The sequence below is a fragment of the Solanum dulcamara genome, chromosome 11 (genome assembly GCF_947179165.1).
Source record: "Solanum dulcamara chromosome 11, daSolDulc1.2, whole genome shotgun sequence".
NCBI lineage: Eukaryota > Viridiplantae > Streptophyta > Magnoliopsida > Solanales > Solanaceae > Solanum > Solanum dulcamara.
Window position 1 is genome coordinate 35084139 of NC_077247.1, and position 20600 is coordinate 35104738.

Genomic DNA, 20600 nt, shown 5'->3' on the forward strand with positions numbered 1-20600 from the left:
ACAACAGTTGCGGGCATAGCTTGCCGTAGTTCCGGTGTGAAGTATAAATTTATATATAAAATTCACTAAAATTGTGATAAAGAGAACATATGAGCCCATAACTTTAAAAACACAATAGGTTCAAGTGAAGAACCTTAAAAGTTGAACCCATACATTTAAATCCTCAATCCATCTCTGCGTTCCTCAATCTGTCTCTCGCAGAAGGATACTACTAACAAAATTTTGTAAGTTATTACTGTTAATAGTGATGAAACAGTAACTTATGAGTACACAAGGTTTTTGTCCAAAGGACCATGAGCGAGCTTGGAATGTGGGGTTCAAACAAATGACGACGACAACAACAACAATAACATACCCAATGAAATTCACAAGTGAGGTCTGGAGAGAGTAAACGGACGCAAACCTTACCACTACCTCGTGGAGGTAGAGAGGTTGTTTCCAAAAGACCCTCGGCAGCAAATCCAAATCAAATATTGTCATAAAACAGGTTACCTCATCAAATAGCAAATCAAATGTTCAAGCAAATGAAGTAAACCAAACAATGTCAGACTGATTCATGCACCTGTGACTATGCCAACTAAACCACACATTTGACATGTACTAGTAACTATAAAAGCTATAACACTATGGCAAAAGCACGCCATCAACAACCCTTTCAATCTGGATGTTCAAATGAAAAGCTTATAATCTAACTCTTCTTGTACCCACCAGCTGATATAACTAATCCTGCAAAACAAACATGTTGAGATATTTCTGCCTCCATGTTTGAACTTCGGCCTTGATCTGCATCTATAGCACGTGAAGGTTATCGCTCCAAGCAACTGGTGTTACCTCTGAAGTTACCTGCCCAACTCCAATAACAGCATTTCCCTCAGTCGTAACTCCTCCACCACACTGAGAGTTGATTCCAAGATTTGAAGCTCCATAATCAGAACTCCAATTGTTGGATGAAACTAGACCACCCATAGTGCCTGCAAAAGGTGCAGGCCCAGATCCTGTACCTTGAGTCATAACAGCAGCATTTTCATGCATCTCTGGTTTTGCTTGATTTACCATCTGAACTTCCGAGTCACCAGTGTTCTTCGTCCGTACCTTACTACTGGCATCAAAAACATTCATCGTCTGCTTTTTCTTGAATTTGGATTTCTTTGGCTTCAGAGCTGCTGCACTCTCCTGGTTGCTGATTGCCAAATCTGTGACCTTCTTTATTGGAACGACAGTGTGTCCAGAATAGTTAGGCCCCAAACCACTAGACTGAACAGCCAACAATGCAGTTCGAGCAGCTTTGATCTCTGCTTCCTTCTTTGTTCTAGCTGCCGCTCCAATATATTTCATTCCCCCTACGTCAACAGTACATGAAAATGTGATCATTTTGCTTTCCGAGTCATACCTCTGGCATTCATAATGTGGAATTGCAAAATTCATCTTCTGAGCATACTCTTGCAACAAATTTTTGCACAAGCCTGATTCATGCTGAAAATACACCAAACAAGGCAAAATAGAAGGGTTTTATTACTTCTAGAATACAAAAATTGGAAATTAACAGTACAACCAAGCACTAGTACTACAACAACAACAACAATCCAGTGAAATCCACAACGTGCGGTCTGGGGAGGGTAAGTGTACGTAGACCTTACTCCTACCAAGGTAGGACGACTGTTTCCGAAAGACCATCGGCTCAATAAAAGCATAAAAGAGGTTAGATAAGGCTAAGAAGTTCAAAGCGATATGGAAAAGCAAATAACGAGAGCAACACAGATAAAATAGAGTAATCAAAGTACAGAAAATAATAAATAATAACATAAATCAGAGCACAAGAAATTATAGTGCGCTAATGCGCCTATTAATAAGAAAGAATAACGAAACTATATACTAGCCTTCTACCCTAATGTGGGTCCTCCACACCCTCCTATCTAAGGTCATGTCCTCGGTAAGCTGTACCTGCGCCATGTCCTGTCTAATCACCTCTCCCCAATATTTCTTCGGCCTACCCCTACCTCTTCTGAAACCATCCATGGCCACCCTCTCATACCTCCGCACTGGGGCATCTGTGTCTCTCTTCTTCACATGTCCAAACCATCTCAGTCGCATTTCCCGCATCTTGTCTTCCACCGAGGCCACTCCTACCTTTTCCCGAATAGCCTCGTTTCTAATCTTGTCGCTCCTGGTATGCCCACACATCCATCTCAACATTCTCATCTCGCAACTTTCATCTTTTGAACGTGAGAGACCTTAACTGACCAACACTCCGCCCCATATAACATAGTCAATCTAACCACCACTTTGTAGAACTTTTCCTTAAGTTGTGGTGGCACCTTTTTGTCACATAGCACACCGGAAGTGAGCCTCCATTTCATCCACCCTACCCCAATACGGTGTGTGACATCATCGTCAATCTCTCCAATCTCCCCAATCTCCCCGCTGCCTTGCATGATAGACCCAAGGTACTTGAAACTACTTTTCTTTTGGATGGCCTGGTCACCAAGCCTAATTTTTGCGCCAACCTCCTGAGGTGTCTCATTAAACTTGCACTCTAAGTACTCTGTCTTGGTCCTACTCAACTTAAACTCTTTAGACTCCAAGGTATGTCTCTAATCCTCCAGCTTAGCGTTAACTCCACTACGAGTCTCATCGATCAGACTATGTCGGCCGCGAAAAACATACACCATGGCATCTCACCTTGAATTTGTTGCGTCAATCCATCCATCACTAAGGCAAATAAAAACGGACTGAGAGCTGATCTTTGATGCAACCCCATCACAACTGGGAAGTGCTCTGAGTCACCTCCTACTGTCCTTACCCTAGTTTTGGCACCCTTATACATGTCCTTGATCACCTTAATGTACGCCACAGGTACACCTTTAGCCTCGAGACATCTCCATAGTATCTCTCGTGGAACTTTATCGTAAGCCTTTTCTAGGTCAATGAATACCATATGCAAGTCCCTCTTCCTCTCCCTATACTGCTCTACCAGTCTCCTCATAAGATGGATAGCTTCTGTAGTTGAGCGTCCCGACATAAATCCGAACTGGTTCTCTGAAATAGACACGCCTCTCGCCACCCTCATCTCCACCACTCTTTCCCACACTTTCATAGTATGGCTTAGAAGCTTGATACATCTATAGTTGTTGCAGCTCTGGATATCCCCCTTGTTTTTGTATAGGGGGATCATTACGCTCAATCTCCATTCTTCGGGCATCGTTGCCGTCGTAAAGATGACATTAAATAACCTAGTCAGCCACTCCAAACCTACCGAGCTCGCACTCCTCCAAAATTCCCCAGGAAGCTCGTCAGGTCCGATCGCTTTTCCCCAACGCATCCTACGAATAACACCCTTAACCTCCTCAACCGTAATACTCCTGCAACCCCCAAAATCATGACGCCTCCCTGTATGTTCCAAATCTCCCAACACAATTTCTTTGTCCCCTTCTTCATTCAAGAGTTTATGGAAGTATAACTGTAATCTCTGTTTATTGAGGGTCTCCTCTACCAATACTTTTTCATGCTCGTCCTTAATGCACTTCACTTGATCCACATCGTATGCCCTTCTTTCCCGCGCCCTGGCTAGCCTAAACAATTTCCTATCCCCGCCTTTCTCTTCTAGTTCAGCATAAAGGCGTTCAAAAGCTGCTATTTTTGTCGTCGAAACCACCGACTTTGCCTCCTTCCTCGCTATCTTATAAAATTCTCTATTCGTCCACTTCTCTACCTCATTCTTGCTTTCTATCAACTTCGCATATGCCATCTTCTTTGCTTCCACCTTTCCTTGCACTTCTCCATTCCACCACCAGTCCCCTCGATGCCGACTACGACTACTTGTCGAGACTCCCAACATTTCCCTTGTTACCACCCTAATACAACTAGTCGTTCTATCCCACATACTGTTCGCATCCCCACTACTATCCCGGGCCCCCATATCCTTTAATTTCTCTCCCATCTCCAGGGCACTAGCCGTGATCAAACTCCCCCATCTAATCCTAGGTCGGTCATCCCCGACTCTCTTCTTCCTCATCATCTTGATTCCTAAATCCATCACCAAGAGCTTATATCGGGTTGTAAGGTTGTCGATCGGAATGACCTTACAGTCTTTGCACAGACCTTTATCATCCTTCCTAAGGAGTAGAAAATCTATTTGAGTCTTAGCCACCGAACTACGGAAGGTTACCAAGTGGTCCTCCTTCTTTGGGAAACTCAAATTGGCCATCACCAACCCAAAAGCTCTTGCGAAATCCAAAAGTAAAACTCCTTCATTCCTGTCCCCGAAGCCAAAGCCTCCATGCACATCATCATACCCTCCCGAAATAGACCCAATGTGCCCATTGAAATCCCCTTCCACGAAAAGCTTCTCAGTAGGCGGTATGCCTCCCACTAACTCGTCCAAATCCTCCCAAAAGCACCTTTTATCCTCCTCACCTAAGCCCGCTTGCGGCGCATAAGCACTAATAATGTTCAACGTGATCCCTTCAATGACCACCTTAATCGACATCATTTTATCACTGACTCTCCTAACCTTCACCACCTGATCCCTTAAATCACTGTCTACTAAAATGCCTGCCCGATTCCTATATTTCGATCTACCAGAGAACCAAAGCTTATACCCCTCTACCTCCTTAGCTTTGGAACCTACCCATTTGGTCTCTTGGACACAAGCTATATTAATCTTTCTCTTCTTTAGAATCTCAACTAGCTCTATGGATTTTCTCGTTAACGTCCCAATGTTCCAAGAACCGACTCTCAGTCTAGACATTCTTTTAACCAACTTACCCCTCCTTACCCTCGTCCCCGTCCCTGAGCGAGAAAATGACCCTAGTCTACCATCACTACCCAAAGCCACGAAAATGCGTATGAACTAACCAATTATTCAAAGGTCTAAAGTCAGCAAAATGTATCTACAAGTGTATGAACAAAGAATAGATATGGGAAGATATGGAAACCGGAGGTACCAACTCCAGTTGAAATGAACTTAGTTACCGCCGAAAAACACTGTTCACTTCGGAGTACTTTTCACATCAGAGTTACCGTTCACGTCAGCTTACCAACAAGCTCCTTTTCCTCTTAGACAATTTATCGAACAGATGGGGTGCATTCAAAATCAAAGAGAGAAGTTGTTGCGTAGATGAGAGAAAGAGCCAGAAAGTTCTACAAGAAGAACCGACCGAATGAAATGCCCAAAGAAATCACCCAGCTAGATATCTATCAGACAACAAATTAGAAAAAGTTCAAAAATTCAAAAATAGTTGCAGATCTAAAGATTATTCAAAAATAGTTGCAGATCTAAAGATTATTCACAGAGCAAAGAAAGCTCATAAATTGGTTGAAGTTTCTCCGATCAGCTTTTGTCACCGGAGTTTTGTCGGAGCTCTGACGGAGCCTCTTCTGTACGTGCACCTGCGTGAATCAACCGAAGAAGTTGGCGGAGAAGAACACCGTCAGGAATCCAAGCGGCAAGTGAAAATTTTATAATAAGACTCAGAGAATATATTTCATAGCTATCACTGATTACCAAATTCTTGTACCAATAATCACATATGAAAAGTTCAAGATGGACAGAGAATGGGAGGTGGAAGGAGAAAGAGAGCTGGATACACGTGATATCTGTGTATGTAGCAAATGAAGCAATCTAACACACTTCAAACTAACACATAAACCCCTAAAGGTAGTTAGAGTGGTTATGCTAAAGCATATCTTCATTGCATTGTGGACCTAATTAACACAACCAGGGAAGTCAAACATTAGCTATTTCTAATGGCTGCCCAAACCGCAACAACAACAACCTAGTTTCAAATCCAGAGGCATGAATGCAAATAAAAAACATTTGCCAAATTCATGCTCTGCGAGATGTTCCTCACCACCTTCTACTGCAGGTTATTAGAGGACTTCAAAGATTCAACTGTCATATCTAGCTATTTCTAATGGCTGCCCAAACTGCAACAACAACCCAGTTTCAAATCCAGGGGCATGAATGCAAATAAAAAACATTTGCCATATTTATGCTCTGCGTGATGTTCCTCACCACCTTCTACTGCAGGTTATTAGAGGACTTCAAAGACTCGACTGTCATATCTTGCTGGGAGAAGGGGAAAGGGGCTCGGATGACTAAAACCAAAAATAAGGCATTCAACCACAAAATGGAAGTTTATACATTCACCAAAACAGAAAGATCATTAAGAACTGGCCAAGGTAAGTTATTGGCATGAAGATGCTGGCCATCATAGTGAAGTCCTACAGCAGATTGAAATTCAAATGGGACAAGTTACCCGGAAGATGCAAATTTTCGAGGAAACAGTAGCGTAAGAGATTGCCATGGCCAAATTTTTCTTGAAAAGTAACATATGTATTTGCACAAGCTAGATCTGACACTGTGGCTTATCGTTAGAATACATGAACAGTTAAGATCATAGTGCATACGAGCGCAGAAGCACAATTGTTTTGTCTCGAGTGATAAAGGATAAAGCAAATTACCACTGGCTGAGAAAGGTTTTCCATTGACCCAGAGTTTCCAAGACTCATGAGTGCAACTTCAGCAGCTGATTGCTCCGCTGCCTTGCGATTGTAAAATCCAGCTAGAGAATCATATCTAGCATTGTTTACAATCACCGTTGACGTAAATGTAGGCTCATGAGAAGGGCCTTTCTTGATGGTCTCATAAACAGGGGTAGGAAGTCCAACTTTTTGGGCATACTCTTGCAACCGGCTTTTGAAAACATAAGAACTTGACACACCTGTAATATGTTTAATAGTAAGTTACCATCACCGTTAATAAAACAAGCAATAAGCAATAAAGACAGCTTTAAAGCAGAAAGGTGACAAGTAAAGATGAGAGAATTATTATAAAATTGTTGAAAATCTTTCATAATAATACAAAAGGCATGCACATATATGTCTATAAAGCTGAGATTTCAGCAATTGGGACCATCAAATCCCGTAGATCAGACTACGTAAATATTTTGGATTGGAAACTGTCCTTATTTACTTTTCCTCTCTCTTTTAAAACCCTAACATCTCTGTCTAAAAGCAAATACTTGCACCTATCCAAAATTATACGAAGTGGAGAAGTAATTAAAAAAAACTATGCCAACTACCCTTTGTTAAAATGACCAACTTTAATGGGTACATAGGTATGGATACTGCAATCTTTTATATCACTCAAGGATCGTTTGGTAGGTCGTATTAGAGAAAATAGTACATGTATTAGTCTTGATATTATTTAATATCTTGTTTGGTAGTGTTTTCAACGTATGTATACATTATTATAGGGTGTATAACTAATACATAGCAACTCATGATATTAGCAATACCGGGCTTAATACATGGTTAAAGACAGAACTACCCTTGAATACACGAAACCAAACAGTAGATAAAACATAATTCTAACATAATTAATCCCAACATTACTAATACATCCTATTCAGGTACTATTCTAATACACTTAAACGATCACAAACATTGCTATTTTAGAGGTAAGAATTAACTCTGCTATGGCAGAAAATGAGGGCTCTTTGCCATGAAATGGACGCTTTTTCTATGCACATCTTTTTCGTAGCGGCAGGAAATTTTCCTTCATTGCCTCATAAAATAATTTGACGAGCCAAACATTTCAGCTGCATATTGCTCATAATGGATGTTGACACAGACGTGTCAACAAATTTACAGAAAAGACGTTTGCAGTTATGTATCAAATGCTTTCCTCTGTGAGTAGGGAATTGAGGATAGCATATACTTATTCCTGCATTTTTGAGGTTGTTGGTCCCTTTGTTATCTATTTTTCAAAACATCCTTGGGATCAAATGGATTATTCCAGCAACCATTAAGGATCTCATCAGCATATGAATGTATTTCAAAGGAAATACGAAAATGAAAACGATATGGAGGACTATTCCTCGTTGTATGTTTTGAACTATATGACGGAAAGAAACTTGAGATGTTTTGAGGGAAAATAATTTTTTATACAGATGCTGAAATTTACATGCTCATGTAAATTAACTACAAGTTACAATCAGCAGGATATGTATAACGAGGGACACCATTAGCATATGCATCGCTAAGTTGGGCTTAATTATACTATCTAGCAGCACTAACAGGTTCAGATCTATATAAAAGCATGGTTATATTTCCAAGCACAGAAAGGGGTGAAAAAGAATGCCCATCACCAGAAGAAAATGCTACTCAATATCCAATATTGCAGAGCTACATACCTAGATTTCCCCAATAGGCTAGAAACTCTACATACCTTTTTGCTTTTCTGAATCAAGTATTAAATCTTTAAAAAAGTACAAATACGGCTCAAAACTGCTACATTTATCACAATATACCTCAATTACCCATTAAACCCAAATGCATTAGCCAAACTTAACAACTTAGGATTGGTTTTTCCATAAAAAAGATTTCATCTTTTTTCCTTCCTCCTTGCTCTTTCTTAACAAGTTTTTCATCAGAAAAAACAGTTTTTTTAGTATACAAAATTGTCCAAGCACATTAAAACTCAAAAAAAAATAATTTACAAATAAGAATCTGAGGTTTGTATATCAAACACTGAATTCAATTGATCCTACTCAAAGTAAAAAAAAATTACAAGAAAATTCAAGAGATATAAAGGAAAAAAAACTTACTTCTGATGCTCTGGTTGTTCGCCATTTTGGTATTGCCGCTTATACCAAAGACCAAAGAAGAGAATGAATAGAAACGAGAAAACCCAAATTTTTATAAAAGGAAAAAACTGAACATGGTATTTATTCTCTGAGAAAATTCCATAAATACCCATCAAACTTTTGAGCCGTGGAAGGAACAAGGTGACAGAATTGTTATTCTCATTATATTTAAGGGTAAAAAAGGAAATTGAATGACAACTAATATAAAATCCATTGGATTCTAGGAATTTGAAACTTGTTCTCCTCCTTTTTCCACTTTGACCTTCAAAATTTCCAGCAAGGATACAAGTTATTTAAAGGGTCATATAACCAATATGGTGCCTAGTATACATGCGAATAGTTTTATAAACTCCTATTTTATTGGAACATATGCAGTTAAGCCATCCCATACCAAAAATTAATATAAAGTTAGGAAGAGATAAAAAAGAATGTCACGTTCAGTATTTGAAAAAGTAGAAAGTTGGTGGAAGAGATCTTCAATTTGGGTAAATCTGAAAAAACTTATCATTTCTATAAGTCTATAAACATTGAAAATAAAGTGCATCCAAGCCTTCAATGAAAACTTTATCACTATCACTTTACAATAGAAAAAAACTATGCCAATAACTTACAAATCTGTATTGATCTCTATGCAGTAACCATCAAGCACACTTGATAAGAGCAGTTCAAGCAGCAGCTTTCTGCAATGCCTTACACCTCTTAGTTTTCATATGAGATCTCTGTTCTTTTGAGATCTGAATAATCAAAAAATTCTTGCTACATCATTTCCAGTTTGTTTGTTGGCTCTCTTTCTCCAAATGAGATATCAACGACAAAAATGTTTTGATGGAATATTTCAGAGAGGTCCTGCAAACTATTTAACACAAAATAAATTTTAAAAAGTAGACTCCTTAAGACTCTTAAAAGCTTAGTTAGTTAGTTGGTTAGTTGGTTGGCTATCTGAACTTAGTTCACCTTATTGATGAGGGTTCGATTCTTCACCTTGCAATTCCCTTCCCCTACCTCTTAACTACTTAACTAACTTAGAGGACTAATCATAGTTAGTTAAATAAGCTTAGTATTTACCAAGTAACCTCAGATTTTGAAGAAAAAAGTACTTAGTCAGAATTATGGAACTTACATTTCTTCCATGCATCACCAATTCGCCACCTGCATCACACGCCTTTATGTAGAAAACTCTCCCTACAAAAATTTACACATGATAAAATTTAGAGTTATAATTTCAAATTAAATGCATTTCAAAAAATAAATTACGAAAATTTCGAGTTATAATCAACTTGCAAAATCTCCATCTTGGAGATAGTAACTGAAATACAGAACACATTTTTAGTTACATAACCAACGTATACCGTATGCCTTATCCTGTGTATACTTAATGCTTGACCTGAGTTAACATGCACCGAACACCTTTACTGTTAGGCCTCTCCTTTGGATTTTCCAGAGCACAAAAGCAAGCTATCTCAAGAACCAAAAGCATTTGCTCCCCATATCCATTTCCTATCAGCTTAGGATCAATTTCTCGTTTAGGATCATCAGAAGTCATTATATTTCTCAGCCACTTAACTAAACTCTTTTTAGAAGTATTCTGGAAAAAATCATCTGAAGGAAGCTTTCCAATAACCAAAACGGCTAGCACCACACCGAAGCTGTATCTATCACTTGTCTGTAAACTTCAGTGTTTGATGGTATTCTGGTGCAATAAAGCCCACAGCTCCTGCGACATTTGAAGTCGTAACATGTGTATGCCTGTATGAGCGTCTGGAACTTCCTTTGCAAGGCCAAAATTAGCAATTTGAGCTTCCATATCATCATTAAGAGCCGTTTGGATTGGCTTATAAGTTACTTATAAGCTGTATTCAGCTTTTTTGAGTGTTTGTCGGCCAACTTAAAGTCATTTTGTGCTTAAAATAAGCCCCAATAAATAATTGGGTTTGTTTGAATGAACTTATTTTAAGAAGCTTATAAGTTGAAATAGCTTATAATTCAAAAAAATAAGTTGGGCTACACCTACTTTTTAAAAAAACTTATAAGCAGTTTTCAACTTATAAGTTACTTAAAATAAGTCCATCCAAACAGGTTCTAAGAAGGATATTTGTTGGCTTTAGATCTTTATGAATTATGCGTTGAGTATGGTTTATATGAAGAAACTCAAGACCAGCAGCTATTCCTGCTGCAATTCTGTGTCGTCCCAACCAATCTAATTCCCTTGTCCCTTATTTAACTTGCTGGAGGATGTCATGTGAACTCCCATTTGTCATATATTCATAGATCAAGTAATGGCAATCTAGCCTTGGCATATGTGCTAGTAATGGAAGCAGATTTTGATGTCTGATTTGACCTACAATTTGAATTTCTGATTTAACTTGGCGCATTTTCTTGTTCAAAGCCTTGGTATCTCCCCCAGTGATCTCTGAAGCACCCATTGAGGATTGTATAATCTTCCCATTACTTTCCGGTAACTCGGCTCTATAAACATCTCCACAACCACCTTTTCCAATCATTTCAAGTGATGCCACTCCATCTTCATTCTCTAAGAAAACCAAGTCCCCGACTTTCTTGATCAACGGACTATATATTGTTAAACTTGAATTGTTCTTTCCCCTTCTTACGAAGAACATTACAAGTTTGAAGAGCAATGAAAAGATCACAGCAGATATAATTGGTTTCAATTTTCGAATTATTTGTTATTTCATTTTAAGAGTGTAAATATTATTCAGATATAACAAAGAGAGAAGATATAACCTTCAATTGCAAAAAAGATATGGGAATATAAATAGAACAAAATTCTAAGTGGCACCACAAAGTTCACATTTCTTTTGTTGACCTTTCTCATTTTCAGCATACATTTGATGAGAGAAGCGAGACTGAGATGGTTCGGGCTTGTGCAGAGGAGGGGTGTCGATGCCCCAGTTAGGAGGTACGAGCGGTTGGAGTTGGGTTTATGCGGAGGGGTAGGGGTAGACCGAAAAAGTATTGGAGAGAGGTGATTAGACAAGATATGGCACTACTCCATATCACCGAGGACATGACCTTAAATAGAAATGAGTGGAGGTCGCGGATTAAGGTAAAAGGCTAGTTGGGATAGAATAGTGTCTTGCCATGTGTCGGTTTAGGGGGTCGTAGATCTAGGCGTGCCTTTATAGTTGTGTTGTTATTGCCTTTGTTTATCACATTATTTTGCTATCGTTAATGTTCTTGTCTTGTAAAATTTGCATCGCTTTTTTACCATTATGCTATATATATTGTTTGTTTTTCTCTCTTACTTGGGACTGTGACTTTTGAGCCGAGGATCTTTCGAAAACAGTTTATCTATCTCCATGAGATAAAGGGAAGGTCTCCGTACAGACCCCACTTGTGGAATTTCACTGGGTATGTTGTTGTTGTTGTATATTTGAATTCGATAATAAATGGGAAAAAATTAGCATGAGAAGGCAAAAAAGATAGAGCAAAGGGGAAAAGCTAAGGAAAAAAATTTAAGGAGGTGAAAGAAGAGAAAACTACCTAACTATTTCTCCGTCTTTTGGGATTAGATACATCTAATTTCTATTACAAACAACCCGAAAGGTGTTTAATTGGAACCATTTAGTGACAAAAAATTGAACACCTCACAAATTTGAATCTATGGAATTTTGATCCTAAGTCAAAATTACAAGATTACAAAAAATACAATCTCACTTTTGTGACAAAAACAAAGAACTCAGAAAGAAAATATATTAAACTCATCAAAAAATGAAGGAAAAAGGCTCAAATATGCTATCGAACTTTGAGAAAAGGCTCATTTATGCCATCCGTTAAAAGTTTGGCTCATCTATGACATTACCATTTGAGAAAAGGCTCATCTATGCCATTATTTTTTAACTCCGGTTTTGTAAAACCACTCAAACAACTTTTAACACTTTTCTACTGAAGTTTTGAATCAAATATACACTTTTTGCTTCTTCTTCTTCAAGAACACCAAGAACAGATGAAGAACATCAAGAACTCCAAATTTCCAACTTCTTCAATTTTTCATGAAATTACCTAAAATTTTAATAGTAGCATCCCTCCAAGCTAGATATCAAAACTCAATATCTTTTAAGCTCGAATTCAACCTAATCCAACAAGACACTTCAAAAAATTTCAAAACTTTAACCTTCTATAATGGTAGAATTTTCTCCATAACTCCAAATCACTTGAAATTTTTAACATAGATATAGTAAACTTTAACATAGTATTTTTTGAGTCTATTTCAAGTAATTTGGAGTTGTGGAAAAAAATTACGAGGGTAAAGTTTTGAAATTTTTGAAGAAATTTTAAGTGTATCTCGTTGGGTTAGGTTGAATTCGAGCTCAAAAGATATTGAATTTTGATGTCTAGCATGGAAGGATGCTAATATTGAAATTTGAGATGATTTCGTAAAAAATTGAAGAAGTTGAAAATTTGGAGTTCTTCATGTGTTCGTAAAGAAAAAGAAGCAAAAAGAGTATATTTGATTCAAAACTCCAATAAAAAAATGTTAAAAGTTGTTTGGTTGTTTTGTAAAATCGGAGTTAAAAAATAATGGCATAGATGAGCCTTTTCTCAAACGGCAATGGCATAGATGAGCCAAACTTTTAACGTATGGCATAAATGAACCTTTTCTCAAAGTTTGATGGCATATTTGAGCCTTTTTCCAAAAATGAATGAAGATTAGAAGCAGAAGTGAAATGGAGAAACAAAAGAAGAAGATCAAGGAGAGCAGAACATAGGATTGAACAGAGAGAGAAAAGAGAGCTATGTCGGGAAGAGTTAAATGGATTCTAGAAAATATAGAAGAACAAGAAAAAACTTATGCGTTTCGAATACAAGTTTGCCCTCACATTAGCAAAATATTACTAAACTGCCCTTGGTCGTTCAGCCCATGGCTTTTCTATATAGTAGAAATATAAGATAAGTTGTACCTGCACATGTAGCAACTATAACGGGAAATATATAAGATGGTAAAGTAATCCAAAAACAGCCAAGACATAGCTCCGATACACACATAAAAAAAGAAGATAATCTAAAAGTAAAATTGTGAGAAGGAAAGGCAATTTGAAGGCATTGCAAATATAATAGATACTATGTATGTAAAGTTAATAAGTAAATGTTGATAATAGTAAAATATGTCTAGAGAACTCCAATTTACAACTTGAGTCTTGAAAGGTTATAGAAGATGTAGCTTCAATGATTAATAAGCTAGGAGAACTATCAAAAGAATAAGGTAAGCTACAGATGATTCCAGAAGATAATAATTTCAATAATTGAGAAGGAGAATTATAAAAAGAAAGCAATGGTACGCGCTAGAGAAACATTTTACCCATGGAAGTATCCCACTAAGTTGAAGTTATAGTAGTACACATGCTAAATGTGATCTACATTAATTGATTTCAAATGGAGGAAAGAGAAGTATGCAGACATTACTCTAAACTCAAGTTGGCTCTAAGTCATAAGGACCTTGTATTTATGTTGTATTCTACTATTGCATATAATATTATAATGTTTGAAACTTTTGAGCTTATTGTATTCAACTCCGCCATATGTGATTCATATAATTGAGAAAATCTAAAATGGAGTTATACATCAAAATTAGCAGAGAATCAACTTATGATAAACAAAAAAGAAAAATTAGAATATATTAACCCTTCAAAAAATAAAAAAAATGAATTGCGGTTATACCTCAACATTTCCAATCAACAATTCGAAAGCTCCATGAGTGCTCCATCTAGCACTAACCAGTTAGAGTATTTTCTTCGATTGGTACATATATTAGGCAAACAACAGCACACAATTTATCCCAAATTGTGAAACACATAGCTGTTTTCGAAATCAGCTTCCTTTTTGAAGAACTTAAGGGTTAAGAAATGCATAAAAAGAACCTCATGAAGAGTGACCCAATATATGTCGAGATCCCTCACAACCTCATTTGATTCATCAGCATTCAGGCCTGCATAAAGTCAAAAATAGCAAATCAAGTTGTAAGAAGAAGGTTTACGAGAAAAAGCTTCGACTTATTAATAGAAATTTTTAGTATCAGTGAGATTTACATAGAGAGTGAATAAAGAGAATAATTTAGTTAGAGAGATGAAAATAGAAAAAACAGAACAAAATTATCGTACATATATTCAGCCGATGGACACCTAACGTAAATCTATCGATAACAACAATTGAGACTCAAAGCTTCTCACAAAACAATTCGGTTCTTGAATCGACACGAACATATACAAAAATAAACTAAATAATCTGTTTGTTCATGGCTATCTATCCAATACACAACTACACTCACGCATAACAAACCTTTGAAAACTTTAGCCCGTTCTCTAAGTTGACGAATTTGTAAAAAATTGAAAGAAGATTATAGAAAAATATGAGAGAAAAGTTGGAGCGTAGCTTCTTGGGTATTTCGTTGGAACCGAATTGTTTTGTGAGAATTGAATCAATCATCATACACATGTTATCTTTTTGGATTATTATATTTTCCATTATGAATTGATTCTCTTTTTAAGGAAAATGAAACTACTTTCTGAATAAGCCTGTTCCAAACAATCTAAGATTAGATTTGAATGGTAGATTAGCAATTGCCATACGTGATTAAATGATAGACAAGGCCTACCCATTATCTCTATTCAAAGACACTTAATTATTATCAATACCAACCAGTGTTTTAGGCATAAATAGGCAATTGTGTTGTGTTGAATATCTTGATCCATTATTTACCTTTCTCCTGAAAAACTAGATTTATTTGTGTTGTGTTTTAGACATGATTTCAATCGTAATTGCATTTATCTCTTCTCGAGTATATGAACAACCATACAACTGAATGAGAGACAAAATGTAATGTGGTTAACTACAACCTACAAACTTGTAGAACTTTGGCTCATATACAACGACCACATTAAGTTCATAAATGGGTAACAAAAAAGAGAATCAAGTAACGACTAGTTCAATAGCATTTAACAATAATAGAGCTGAAAAGCTGCAAAATATCTAGGAAACAAGACTCAAGAATTTGTTCTCTCTACTCCATTTTCAACATTCAAAATTTTCACTCAGTCTCTCTATCCTCCATTTTCTATCTCTACTCCTCATTGCCGAGTAGAGCCATTTCGAGCAGAGCACAGAAACCCTAGGCCAAGACGACTACTTATCAGAGTCGGAATAAGAAATTCGAGAACTGGGGATGACAGAATCACACTTCAAAACTATTCTCAAAATCCATCAATATACCAAAACAAAAACTAATCTGAGCCACATACATACAAAATAAACTAGAATCAGTGAAGGAAAAACACAAACAAGCTGAGAAAATATAATTAAAATCCACATGCAAGATGAAAAAAAATGTAAATTACAATTTGAAGAGCAAAATCAAAGAATCAGGAAGAACAAGACCTTAGATCAGTATATTCGTATCCCAAAACTTGAAGAACTCAACAAATTTCTGGCAAAACATTAAACTCAAGTTCAAATCCTACCGCTAACCAATAATGTCAAAAATTTCTACAAAACCTTATCGAAGAAATCAGAGAGACCGAGTATAGTGGGCTATTACCATGTGAACAGGGTATTATGGTGAAAAAGAAATTAGTGAAAAGGATTTAAAAAGAGTGAACAACCATCTATTTCTGGTGCTATTTTAAAAAAATAATAATAATAATAAAAAAATAATAATAATAATAATAATAATAATAATAATTTAAAAAAAAAAAAATATATATATATATATATATATATATATATATGAAAAGGCCCACACTTTGCAACTCATAGGTTTTAGGTGACAATTTTAATGGAAGGTCAGATTCTAGAAGAAGCCCATGAATTCGGATTGTTGATTCAACCGGCAGTGACGAAATCAATGTTGGTCCTAATTTTAATTTGAAAATTTCTGCAAATCAGTCTCCAGAAGAAGTTGATGGTGAGGTTAATCAAAATTGTCAAGCAATGTATGTGAAGAAAACGGGCGATAGAAGTAAGAAAAAAACAATTGAGTTGAGTTACAAATCTAAATTGAAAAGAAAATGAGTTGATGTTGCATTGACATTTAAGAAAGTTGTTGACAGTGATGATGATTTTTAGGATTTATCTCCTCAATTTCAGTCAAAGAAAGTGAGACCTACAGTTGCTCAGGAGAAGAATCCAAAAAGTCAAAATCGATTGTCCAAAAATATGGTTCTACCGGAAAGTCTATATTCGGTATGTCATTCTACCAACAGATTATTTAACATATAGCTTTTTTAATCTGTTTATGTGTACTTTCTTAATTTGTGGTTGTTTTGAACTTGTTTGCTCGATGTTGAAGAAAAAAATTGTGTATTTGATATTTTTATTATAGTCTAAATTTATTTACTCAAGTTTATTATACTTCAGTGATCTATAGACACACATTGAAATTGAATTAGAAGAGAATTAGAGACGAATGAAACCTGTAGCTAATGAAAAAAGTCTTTAGTGATCTGTACACGACAAAAAATGAATTAAACTTTGAACTAAATGTATTACACACACATTAAAATTGAATTAGAAGAGAATTAGAGACGAATGAAATCTGTAGCTAATGAAAAAAAGCCTTTAGTGATCTGTAAAGAACAAAAGTGAAATTTTTTGTGTATTTGATTCTTTTATTATAGTCTCTTTTAGTTTAATATGGTCTTTACTTTTCTTATGAAGTGAAATTAGTGTTCTTTAGCCTCTTCTGTTAAGTCATTTTAAATTGTTTCAACTACTGTTCGTTGATGTGTTTTTTTCATTGTGTTGGTGTATTATGAACTTTGTTATTTAGCCTTTTGTTTTCTATGAAAAATACTACTTCGTTATGTGACTAATTTAGATGTTAAACATGTTGTTCTGAATCTTACATTGAAAAAGTTGTGAATCAGAAATCTTTAAACATATTGTTCTGATTTTGTTATAGTTTAAGCATTGAGTATTGAATTATAGCTTGCCTTGAGTTCATGGTTCTTTTAAATATTATACTCGTCTAAATTTGATTTATCTACTGTTTGATAATTGCACCTTGAAATATGTGATCACTTGCTTAGTTTGAGCTATTTTCATGTTTACTTTGGTCTCCTGTGCTTTGTGTCCTTTCCTTGCATATTTCTTATTCATCTGTTAGTCATAGCGTGATTCATTTTCTCCTTGCCTGGCAGTTATGTTAAGATTCTCTCTTTAATAGTTTCTTCTTAGTTTCTATTAATGATCAACTGCTTGGTTTCTCTTTTAAAAATTGTAGCTTCATGTTATAATGCTTTGTTGGAACATCTCATATGCCTTTAAACTTTCTTGTTTTTCTAATTGAGCTTAGTATGTTGCTGTTGGTTTTGAATATTACTATTGATTTTAATTAAGCTTAGTATATTGCTACTGGCTTTGAGTCCTATTTGAGGGTTCATGTTAAGATATAATTATTTATATTGATAGATTGATATTATTTATATGCAGGATCGTAAATTTTTAAGACATCCAGATGTTTTGTATTCTTCAAGTCGGTGGTCGTTATATACTAATCATGACGTGATTGAGAAAATAAAAGTTTTTTTATCTGAAAAACAGGTTGAGTTGTTTAGGAATACTTGTTTTGGTTACTTTCTTGACCTTCAAAAAGTGACCACACAACTCCAATTTATTCATTACCTTATGAACAAGTAGTTATTACACACACCAGATGATGTGTTTGTTGTTGAATTACATGAGAAGAGGCCATTTTTCGGGCTTAGAAAATTTGGTTTAAATACAAGCTTAAATTGTGTTAGCGATGGTTGCTCAGTTAATGTTTCAGATTCTCCTTGTCGGTTGTTGAGCAATTATTTTTCTGAACAAATCACTGTTCAAAAGAATTATTTACGCGAGATATTTTAATACAATTTATGACACACACACACACACACACACACACACACACACACACATATATATATATATATATATATTAGTTCAACCCAAGTTAATATATCTATCAGTTTCTATATTTTAATTTTAATTTGAGAACATAATGGCAAGTGAAGATGAGGTATCTAAATTCAGGCTTTCTGAAGGAGGGACTTGAACCCTCAACCTCAGCCTTGGCAAGGCTATGCTCTACCATTAAGCCTCGTGATTACCATTCTGAAATCTTGAAATTGGAGCCGAAAGGATCAAAGCATGGTCTAGATATGTTGATCAGGGAGGCTATAGAGTTGAGAAAAGAACTTGTAAAGGTATAAGCTAACTTGGCTTTAGGCATTATCTTTTCCAAAACTGTTATTCTAATATTTGTGTTATGTTTGATTATATATTAGGTAAATGAAAATTACAAAGCTCTTGAAGAGAAGATAGACTTACAAACTATTCAAATGAAAGAATTTGTGATGAAAATCCAACAAGCAATTATTGAAGGATATTTCTTTGTTGTTTGTTAAGAGAGACGTCAACAGTTCTTTTACTAAAAAAGCCAGGGAATCATCTAACAATGAGGCTGGCGAGACATTTTCAACTTTATGAAGCTCATGAAAATAAGAAGAAATTTAAAATCAAACCTTCTAATGCTATTGTTGAATATATATGTAGACGTCGTTTGTTGGCAAGTAACCCATGAGACAAAGTGGATTATCTTCTATTTTCAGTAAATATTAAAGAGGGTTGTCATTGAATTTTTGTTGTGTTTGATATTGTTGAAAAGTCTTTAAAAGTGTATGATTCATTTCCAGCTGGGGGGGGGGGGGGATTATCTGGCTAAAAACGTTGTTGGGATGATTTCACCTGTTTTACCGTACCACTTGAGTGTGGTCAAGTTCTATGATAAGTGTCCTGAATTGAAGACATCACCTAAATATAATGGAAAAAATGAGTTTAAGTTCATTCAATCTAACTTTATAACTGAAGGAATTTCTAGACAACAAGAAGATTCACCGTAAGTTTAATTATTTATCAAATAGGTATTATCTTTTGTATTGCTGTTATTAAATTCAATAGTATTTTTATAATAATTTTATATTTTAAATTTTGTAGGGACTGTGGAATTTTTGTAGGTCCATTTGTGGAGTTAGATAGCAATGGCTAGGATATTGCAAATCAACAACTAAGTTCAGACAATCTCCGAAAGAGGTTTGAGGCTCTACTATGGAAATATGCAGTGAAAAAGCAAAAGAGTAACCTTCAAAGTGAAGACGAAAGACCGCATAAATAAAGAAATGTAGTTAGTTATATTAGTTAATATGTCTATGAAAACTATATTGTCTAAAAACAGTTTATAGCTGATGTATTAGTTACGTTTTGAAGATTTTTTGTACTATTTTTTTTAAGGTAATTTTTGTTTATGTAAGATACACTTTCATGTTTTTTGTTCATGTAAAATATATCTTTTTTTTATATATAATGTAATACATAGCTACGCCAATGTTAAGGTGTTGCAGTAGTGTTATCAAACTGAAACCTGCATTATGAATTAATATTGTGTTGAAAACGTCTTCAGTGATTTATAAACCACAAAAATGAAACATGAAGTAAAAATGAATCAAACTTGAATGCAAAATAAATTATATGTACATTAAAGTTGAATTAGAAGAGAATTAGATACGAATGAAAATTTTAGCTAATGAAAAAGCCTTCAATGATCTATAGAACACAAAAAAAAATTAAACTTGAAGTAAAAATGAATTACATAGGCATTAAAGATGAATTAGAGAAGAATTAGATATGAATAAAGTGTAGCTAAGAAAAAGGCCTTTAGTGATCTATAGACCACAAAAATGAATTAAATTTGAACTAAAATGTATTATATAGACATTAAAGTTGAATTAGAAAAAAAATTAGATACAAATGAAAAGTGTAGCTAAGGAAAAGAACTTCAGTAATCTAGAAACCACAAAAATGAATTAGACTTGAACTAAAATATATTATATGCACATTAAACTTAAAGTTGAATTATAATACAATTAGCATGAATGAAAAGTGTAGATATTGAAAAAGCCTTCA

At 35.4% G+C, this 20600-nt stretch overlaps 2 protein-coding genes and 1 pseudogene across 7 annotated transcripts in view; all 3 read right to left on the reverse strand.

Annotated features, from left to right (window-relative positions):
• Positions 1 to 16214, reverse strand: part of LOC129872821 (RNA pseudouridine synthase 5) — a 64682-nt gene extending 48468 nt beyond the window's left edge. For both annotated transcript variants that reach the window (XM_055947714.1, XM_055947713.1), the window contains exon 1: positions 16198 to 16214. In XM_055947714.1, the coding sequence (XP_055803689.1) occupies positions 16198 to 16200 (3 nt within the window). In that variant the 5' untranslated portion in view covers positions 16201 to 16214. The remainder of the gene's footprint in view (positions 1 to 16197) is intronic.
• On the reverse strand, positions 474 to 16173 carry LOC129872823 (double-stranded RNA-binding protein 1-like). 5 transcript variants are annotated; one of them, XM_055947727.1, is made up of 7 exons: positions 16038 to 16173; positions 14525 to 14592; positions 14325 to 14396; positions 9769 to 9830; positions 8610 to 9501; positions 6463 to 6722; positions 474 to 1473 (listed from the first exon to the last, which is right to left on the reverse strand). In XM_055947727.1, exons 5-7 carry the CDS (start codon positions 8632 to 8634, stop codon positions 790 to 792), a joined length of 969 nt encoding a protein of 322 aa, XP_055803702.1. In that variant the 5' UTR covers positions 8635 to 9501; positions 9769 to 9830; positions 14325 to 14396; positions 14525 to 14592; positions 16038 to 16173; the 3' UTR covers positions 474 to 789. The 5 variants fall into 5 exon arrangements, with proteins under 5 accessions (XP_055803702.1, XP_055803700.1, XP_055803701.1 ...); XM_055947725.1 differs by having other exon boundaries at positions 8610 to 8647; positions 9260 to 9501; positions 14325 to 14592; XM_055947726.1 differs by having other exon boundaries at positions 14325 to 14592; positions 16128 to 16148.
• On the reverse strand, positions 10617 to 11326 carry LOC129873189 (leucine-rich repeat receptor-like serine/threonine/tyrosine-protein kinase SOBIR1; annotated as a pseudogene).
• Positions 16215 to 20600: the final 4386 nt, after the last annotated feature.